The 9,441-nt window shown below is 30.3% G+C and overlaps 1 protein-coding gene across 2 annotated transcripts; it reads left to right on the top strand.

The window, feature by feature from the left end:
* Positions 1-1,674: 1,674 nt before the first annotated feature.
* Positions 1,675-4,984, top strand: LOC107467331 (protein MICRORCHIDIA 6-like). 2 transcript variants are annotated; one of them, XM_021127072.2, is made up of 7 exons: positions 1,675-1,726; positions 2,013-2,120; positions 3,019-3,164; positions 3,250-3,386; positions 3,672-3,751; positions 3,970-4,012; positions 4,471-4,984. In XM_021127072.2, exons 2-7 carry the CDS (start codon positions 2,104-2,106, stop codon positions 4,591-4,593), a joined length of 546 nt encoding a protein of 181 aa, XP_020982731.1. In that variant the 5' UTR covers positions 1,675-1,726; positions 2,013-2,103; the 3' UTR covers positions 4,594-4,984. The 2 variants fall into 2 exon arrangements, with proteins under 2 accessions (XP_020982731.1, XP_052110048.1); XM_052254088.1 differs by lacking the exon at positions 1,675-1,726 and having other exon boundaries at positions 1,736-2,120; positions 3,250-3,365; positions 4,471-4,982.
* Positions 4,985-9,441: the final 4,457 nt, after the last annotated feature.

Below are 9,441 nucleotides of genomic sequence, written 5' to 3'. Positions count from 1 at the left end.
AGAGGAAGAATCATATCCAACATATATCTCCAATTTTCTTTGGAATCCCGTTTTGGTGCAATTAGGCATGGCAATTGGAACATATATCACACACCGAATATTCTCAATGGAAAACATTTGGCTGTTGACAAAAAACTAACTGCAGATGAGAGAATTGGTGGTAACTTGTTAGCCCTAAATGAATAAGTGTTGCGGCATGTAAAATAGCATGCCCCAAACCGAGGTGGGAGATTTGTTCTCATAAGTAAGGGTCTAGCAATCAATTTAAGCCGTTCAATAAGTGACTCTACTAGTTCATTTTATGTATAACATGAGCTACTGGATGTTCAACACATATACCATTGGCCATACAATAAGCATTAAAAGTTTGAGAGGTGAATTCACCAGCATTATCAAGACGAATTATTTTGATTGGATTTTTTGTAAAATATGCTTTTAATTGAATAATTTGAGCAAGTAATCTTGCAAATGTCAGGTTGGAGAAGACAATAAGCAAACGTGTGACTATCTTGAAGATGTATCTATTAGAACCATAAAATATCTAAAATATCCATATGGTGGATGAATTGGTCCACAAATATTGCCTTGAATCCTTTCTAGAAATTCAAGATACTCAAATCCGATCTTTACTGGTGATGGCCTTAAAATTAGTTTTTCCTGAGAACATGCAACACAACAAAATTTACTAAATTTAAAAATCTTCTAGTTCTTTAGTAAATGTCCATGAGAGATTTCTATAATTCTTCGCATCATAGTTGTCCCAGGATGACCCAATCGGTCATGCCAAATAATGAACTCATTCGAATTAGTAAACTTCTAGTTTACAATAGCATATGATTCAGCAGCACTAATTTTAGTATAATATAACCCAAATGATGCATGATCATCTTTTGTTGCTTTCTTTATTAATTCTTTGAATAAAGTTAGTGATTTTCTTGTTATAATTGAGATTTTTATGCTTTAATCAATATTTTTTGGAGTTGTTTTGAGCTTTGGTATGTGTAGAAAATTGTAAAAGATTTTAGGCAAGAACAAAGGAGGAGAAGGACAACCAAAAAAGCTCCTGAGAGAACCAAAAAAAGTGACATGCAAAAGGAAGCAATCTCCAGAGAACCAAGAAAGGAAACAAGCCCCCAAATAAGTGCAAAGTGAATTTGCAAATACTGTCAATTCTGAGGCCTCAAGAAATGCAAGAAATGCAAATTAGGCCATGCGTTGAACGTGTCCCTTCTTACGTCTAATGCACTTCATGGGCCAACTTCCAGGGATATCACAATCCTTCACCAAACTCTCCAACTTCAAGTACTTGCTTTGTTGACCCATGATCAAGTATTCAAGTTGCAAGCCCATGATCTCAACAAAGTAACACAGTAAGTTTTGAATTTCAAATACAAGGAAGATTACTAGTTAGTTAAGAATTATTAGAAAAGATTTGATTAAGATATAATTTGATTCTGTTTTGATATAGTTTGAATTCGAATTTTAGACTATTATTTTAGGTTTTTAAAATAAGTTCAGGAACTGGTCCACGGACAACACATCTTACAACACACGTTACTTCATTGTTTTTGTTTTCAAGCATACCAGGAGAAACTAATCTCCTCAGTTAAGGTTAGGAGCTCTATTTACTTTAATGAATTAATATTATTGTTTTTCTAACTTTTTAATTTACAGCCTTATTGGCAGGTTGTGAGCTATCTGAGAAGTAGAGGCAGAGGAGTTGTCGGTAAGCAGAAAATAACTTGAGAATATTTTTATCCTCTTTATATGAGAGATAAATATGTTCTTGCGGGAGCACATGTTTAACAAGTTCAATTGCATGAACTTATATAAAATGGAATGCAAGTCAATATCAAACAATGATAGTAGACCGAATTTATTGTGCTTTTACAGTTTACTTTATTTGAGTATGTAATCGAAGATGTTACACTTGTGTTCACCTAATAATTATTTGTTAGAGATGTAATCAATTTGTGGTGGATAGGTGCCTGACTATGTTAGTCTTGTGCCAGGTGTTCTGAAAGCAGATTTTATTCAGCCTACTCATAATAAGCAAGATTTTGAGAGGACTTCCTTGTTTGCAAAGCTTGAACATCGCTTGAAATGACGTGGGAATACTGGTATGATGTTTTTGTGTTGGTGGTCATTTGACATCATGGGTTGCTGAAATAATATACTCCTGGTTGTATATTCTACTCTTAGAAATGAAGTGTTAGTAATTTCTTGATATCCATTAACAAAAAATATCTTCAATATATCTTACATCATATCCATGATGGTATCTTCAAATTGATTTTATATATCTCTATTTTATTACTTCATTTCTCATTATTTTATGAAAATTGATATATTTTAATATTTTTCAATGTCTTTTCTCGCATTTCTTTCTTCCTTTTGGAAGTGAATTCAGTATGATAGTGAGGTTGTGTTTGATTTGATGTATTGTTAAACTTAATATTGAATAGTTTAGAATATAGTTTTCTTTATTATATAGTATAATGAAAAATGCAAAACTATCAAAATAACCAACAAAAATAGAGGATCATATATTGTTCAACTTTTAAATTTCATTAAATTAGTTAAAAGGATATTAACTATATTAAAATAAATCATATATAATATTTAATATAATTTATAATTTCAAATAATTAAAAGAGCTTTTAGTAATTAGCTCTAAAATAATAAAGGTCTAGTTTAATGGTATTCTCTCAAATTAATTGTACTTTACTTTTAGTTACATAGTTGCTTAAGTTAGATTAGAATTATTAGTGATAGTGTGAGGATAACCGTTTGTTATAATGAAACATTTTATACAATATTGTACCAAACTTGGTATGCTTTTATCCTAATATAATTACAAAAATAATCTCTATAGTCGATAATGCAGTCAAGTCTGAATTTTCATTTCGTTGTTGGATGTATAATCCATACTCCCGATTTATGCACTCGAGGATTGTTGAATTAACAATTGTTAAGCATTAATATTTGTCATGCCTGGATACTTATCAAATTTTGTAGGGATTGTCATTGTCAACTACTTGGGTATCAGAAAAAGAGGCCTAAGTCTCAGGTCCCCATTGATACTTTGCCGCCAAAACCACCTGGCTTTGAAATACCGGTGGCATTGAACAAAAGTACCTATCCACATAGCACGTTTGAGCAAGGTAACTGCTTATTTTAGAAACAAGATTTCCCATTGCTAGCTTAATCACTATTATCCAAACTGATGATTTCTCATTGTGGTTCAAGTATCTCCTACTAAGAGGAAAGAGAGACATGGATCTATGGACCTTCATAAGATGAAAAAGCAAACAAGGAAACAGGATTTCTCAACAAGTGTTGGTTGGAATGATGAGAATATACAGGGCTGCATTAGAATGTTGATTGTAATGTTTTGACTTTGGTTTGTTGATATTCATGCATGTTATTTTAGGAAACTTTTTTATCCAAACATTTTCCAAGTTATTATTCTAATTACAAGTAATACTACTCAAACAAAGAGTCTTTATATTCTAGTCATTTTTATCTTGTCCTTTATTATTATATTATTATTTGGAGAACTACTGCCATTTCTCCTTTTGTTCCACTTGATTTCCTTAGATTTCATGCTCTGGCATTGTAAATCATTGAAATTTGTTTTAATGGTTCTTCCACCCTTGCTTTTTGTGTAGACTACTGCATGTTCTGAAGACCAGGAGGAAGACCAAGGCGCTATACACTTGATACAAGTGAACACAGAACTCCGTGCAAGGTGAATAAAAAAAAAATTACTTACATAGTCATTGCCAGTACTTGATTACTTGGAATGCAGTTATACAATTCTTGTTGCTACATGCCATATTTATAATTCTTACCTTATCTGGAATTGAGCAACACCCATTGTTCTTGCCTTGGCATCTAAAATATAGCATGGCAGCTCTATGATGCAAAGACTCGTTCTCTTTATTCCCCTTCCCCTGCAGCCTGCAGGTGTTTGGAATTTGAAAAGACAAATGAAGAACTTTGTCACAAGGTAGTTAATTCTTACCCAGTTGTTAAGGGTACTGGGATACAATCAGAAAACTCCCTTTCAGTTTTCTTCCCTCTTTTTCATATTTATCAAAGGACGTTGCTGAATTTACATCGTAGTTTCACATAACCATCACCACAAAATATAGAGACAAAACAGTGTAGCCGAAGCCGTAGCCTGTAGGGATCCAAAGTTTCTAGAGATGGCCCCATAGTTTTACCGTTCATATGTTTTTTGTGTTAATGTCTATCTATAGACAATTGCCCCACTCAGTCGGTTGTTGTCAATGTCTCTCTAACCCAGTTGTACAGAAATCTCACGAGAGGATTGAAATCTAGCCAATTTTTTTCAGTTTGTGCATTTATTTGGAATCTGTTAAATTTAGAACCTTCCATAGAATGAAAATCTTGTTGTTCGACCTTTTCAATTTTGACCTATCAAGAGGAATCATGGTTTTACAGGTGACAGAGCTTAGAAGCAAAATTCAAGACGCTAAGCTTGAGTATAATAGCCTTTTGTCTCAAGTGCACAACCAGGACCTGATGCTAACATGTAGTGTAGATGGTAAACCTCTTGCAGCCTAGCTTTGTTTCTCCAGAATTTGTTTTTTTGGTGGAAGGTTCTCTAGTTTGAAACAATGTTGTATGATATGGGGATGGATTCTTCATGTGAAAATATAAACATGGTCATGTGCAGATTTTTTTGGCCCCAATATAGCTCTCGCAAGAGAATATAATATATAGTGAAAGTTATGTGAGAGTTTAGCCCAGTCTATATAGATAGCTATTTTTACCTGTAATTATATGAAAGTAAGATACATCCTAATATCTAGCTTTTTGTAGATATATGATACTATGAGCTTTAAGTAATTAATGCCATTCTATAAATGAGGATAGAGTTGAGCTTCTCTACCACTCCCCCTAAAGGGATTCCTTTGGATCCTTACAAGTTACATTCTTATGGTTTTGTTGGATCATGTGAAACGGTTTGTACTAAATGCACATGGCTTTCTCATCTCTAGAAAAAATGTTTGGTTTTCTCATCCGAATTCCAAGATCTTGGTTTGGTCTTTAAAATATTGAAATTGATATCACAGTTTTTTAAACAAGCTTTTGACACTTATTTAATACTGCTAAATCAAGTTGTCGGCAACTATTATTGCTAATTTGCTATTCATCTTATTGGTATAATGGTATCATGTTGATTTGGTGGAAATTTATCATATATCCAAGAAAATGTTAGTTTTGTTTAACCTTTTTAAAATATTAGTTTTTAAAATTAAATTATCATAAATATTCAAGTATTGAAAACAATATCTATGGGGAACTAAAATATAAGGACTTACATTTTTGTATAACAAAGAAAAAAGTTAACAAAACCTCAACTAAAGTTTATTTTTACCAAAAACAGTTTAATATATTGAAAATTATTATATTTAGGAACTTTGTCGTGGGAAAATGATAGAGAAGACACAAATTTGGAATCAACAATGAATACATACAAACAATGGCGTATCACACAATTTTTCACTAGTGTGTTTGAACTTGAAGTCAGCGTTTGATGATGTACCAGTACTGTTCCCGCTAACTAAAATGTTTAAAAACACAAACTTTGTGGGAAAAGAGAAAAAAAAAACTTAACAGTTTATATGTTTGTATTATCCACACCTTCGTTTTTGATATCAAAGAAGCATATTGCTGCTGTTGTTGTTGCCATTGAATTATTCTTCTTATCTGGTGAAGGAATCAACCCAAAGGAGGAAGAGTTCACGTTCGTGTTCCAATACTCACCATTCCCTGTTTTACTATTATTGTTATGGGAAAAAAACAGATAGGTCCTAACTTTTTAAATTTTTGACAAATACATTTCTGACAAAATTTAAATACAAAAAAGTCTCTAACTTTAATAAACGGAGGACAATTTAGTCCTTCCGTTTATTTGTCTCTCATATACCAAACAGAACTGGATGACGTGGCTGAAACGATGTCCAAGTATCCGTTACGGTGCCACGCTGGAAGGGGAATAAAGTTCGAAGGACAAATAAGTTTTTGACGTCATTTTGTAAATAAAGTTCGAAGGACAAATAGGTCCTTGAGAATTTTTTTTCATTATGCTTCTATTATGAGAATTTAGTTTATAAAATTATGCTTGTATTTTGAAATCTAGTTAACTTGTTGTATTCTGCAATTTAAATTATTTGTATTAAAATTGCAGAAATTGGACTTGTTCTGTTTCAACTTTTTTTTTTCTTAAATTGCATTAGTTCAGTTTTAGTGCATTTGTATATTATATTAGAATTTGTTAAATTGTATTAGTTCAGTTTTCATCATACCAGTGGCATTAGTTAGTATCAGTTCATTTATGCATCAAGTTAGCATTAGTTCATTTGTGCATCATTCATGTATTAAGTTAGCATTAGTGCATTTGTGTATTATATTAGAACTGATATTTTTATCCATAATAACATTACGAGAATAATTTTTTTAAAATTTATAGTTCACTTTGTTCTAACAGTATAAATTATGCATGACACAAAAGATTTATAAAATAAAACTACTTTTACAAAAAAGTCGTAAGTTGACAAAAGTTTCTGACTAAAAAGACCAATATATCTGCAGATAAAAAATTAAATAATAAGATTTTTAGTTATTATTTTTATATGAAAATGTCTAATTTTTTATTAATAATTAATTTTAACATTCGTTATCTAAAATTTAAAATAATTTAATGTGTATACTTTTACATTTAAAATATTTTAATTGTAAAAAAATATCGAATGACATATTTTGATTTGTCAAATTACTAATATAAAATATAATTATATATAGAGTAAAAATAGTAGAGAGAAATATAAAAATGGAGAGAGATAGACGAGAGAATTTAGGAAAGGAGTTTATTAATTTTGAAAAAAAATTCTCAAGGACCTATTTGTCCTTCGAACTTTATTTGTAAAATGACGTCAAGGACTTATTTGTCCTTCGAACTTTATTCCCCTTCCAGCGTGGCACCGTAACGGACACCTGGACACTGTTTCAGCCACGTCAGCCAATTCCGTTTGGTATATGATAGGCAAATAGACGAAATGACTAAATTGTCCTCCGTTTGTTAAAATTAAAGACTTTTTGTATTTAAATTTTATCAGAAATGTATTTATCAAAAATTTAAAAAGTTAGGACCTATTTATCTTTTTTCCTATATTTTACTTAAATTATATATCATACAACGTTTGTAAAAGTGATTCAATGTTATCCTGCCGTCAATTACACATCATGAACGCTTTAGTTTGAATTTTAAAAATCTCTTCTTAAAGTTAGAATACAAATGTCTGGGATAGAATCGATGATCCACTCCAAAAAAGAGCTCATCAAAAATTGAAATTAATTCCTACAATATTTACATAATTCACTTTTCTAGAGACATAATTAAATCTAAACATAAATAGTAGGTATAATATTAAAATCAAACACATCTAAGTGAGACATAATTGAGAATGAATACATCCAAGTGAGAATAATTGAAAAATATAATCTGATTTGTTAGTATAATTGATAGTAGGATGACATTGAATAATTTTTATAAACGTTAGATATACAAATAGGATGATTTAAACGTTAGGGACACAAATAGGACTTACCCCAAACGTTGAGGACAAAAACTATACTTTACAACCAAAATGTGGCACATGTCACTTTCTCATTGCAATTAAAATCAAAATTTTCTCTTCAAAATTAAAGAGTTCTATCTAGGGATGTACATGGTCCGGCCCAGACTGAAGACCCGGCCTGGTCTCGAACACTTTAGGGACTAATTTGGTGTGGTTTCATCGGGTCTAGGGCCGGATAAGGGTCTCAAAAATAGACCCGGTCATTATTTCGGGTCGAGTCCGGACCATGGCTCGGGTCATCCGAAATCAGCCCGGTGGCCCGGTCATCATACACAATTAATATTTTGTGTTATTAGTGATGGATGATGGCTATTCTTATGTGAAATTTAAGTATTGTAAACCTTAATATTTTGTGTTATTAGTTATTATAAGACTATAAATTAATGTTTTATCTTTAAAATGCATAAGATTTTAGACTAATTAATACATAATATTGTGTTATTTGTATTGATTTAAATATTTGGTGTTATTAGACAATATTAATATTGATTATAGTTATGCTTTAATTTTAAAGAAGAGTTGGTTCTTGTTTTATTTTTCTAAGTGAATTTTACCATGTCAAATAATGGTTAGAGTATTGAAAATTTGGATATTTTCACATGCTAGCTTATAAGAAGGTACCAAGGTAATATAATGTTAACGGCCCGGTTTTTACCCGATATAATCGTGGCCCGAAAGTGTATATGTTTTATCGGATCTAGGGTCGAGTTCGGGTATAATAAATAGGCCCGGTATATATTTCGGGTCGGGTCTGGGTCACATCAAACCCGGTTTCGCCCGACCCATGCACACCCCTAGTTCTATCATCTTTCCTACTAATTTTACAACAAAAATGTACCACATGTCACTCCCTTATTACAATTAAAATCAAATCTTTCCTCCAAAATTAAAGAATTCTTCCTTTATTCCTACTAATTTTACAATCAAAATGTGCCACATGTCATTTTTTCATTGCAATTAAAATGTGCAACATCACATTCTTTAATTATATTAAAATTAAAATTAAAATATTAAAATTAAAATTAAAATATAACTATATTATATATTGTGTTATATTATATATTATTATCTAATTTAATAACAAAATGTGTCACATGACATTTTTATTAAATTTAAGAGAAAATATTTTCTTCTAAAATTAATAAACTCCCTTCCTAAATTCTCTCATATACCTCTCTCCATTTTTTCTATTTCTCTCTACCCTTCTCACTTTATATATAATTCTAATATATTTGTATATTATTATCTAATTTAATAACCAAATGTGCCACATGACATTCTCTTATTCAAATTGAGAAAAAATATTCCTTCTAAAATTAATAAATTTTCTTCTTAAATTCTCTCATCTATCTTTCTCCCTTTTTCTATTTCTCTCTACTCTTCCCACTCTATATATATTTGTAATTTATATTTTATATTAGTAATTTGACAAATCAAAATGTGTCATGGGATATTTTTTATTATAATTAAAATATTTTTTTTTTCAAAATTAACAAATCTTCTCTCTCAGTCTTCATCTTTATCTTTCTCTCTCTTTTCTCTCATTCTCTATTTTTTCTATCTTTTTGTTCTACAAAAATAAAATTAACAAAATAATATAATTCAAATAAAAAATATTATTATTATATACATATTTTTTTAGTTTTTTTGTTTAGTTTTAAATTTTCACTGTTTATCTTTTTAATCTATATTTTTATTTTTCTTCTTTCAAATATTTATTAAATATAATTTAGAAAGTATGCTAATTTTATAATTAAAAGTTAAAATC

This window comes from Arachis duranensis, chromosome 1, assembly GCF_000817695.3.
Source record: "Arachis duranensis cultivar V14167 chromosome 1, aradu.V14167.gnm2.J7QH, whole genome shotgun sequence".
Lineage (NCBI taxonomy): Eukaryota > Viridiplantae > Streptophyta > Magnoliopsida > Fabales > Fabaceae > Arachis > Arachis duranensis.
Note: the sequence above shows the minus strand (reverse complement) of the source record. Positions and strands in the feature narration are given on the sequence as shown.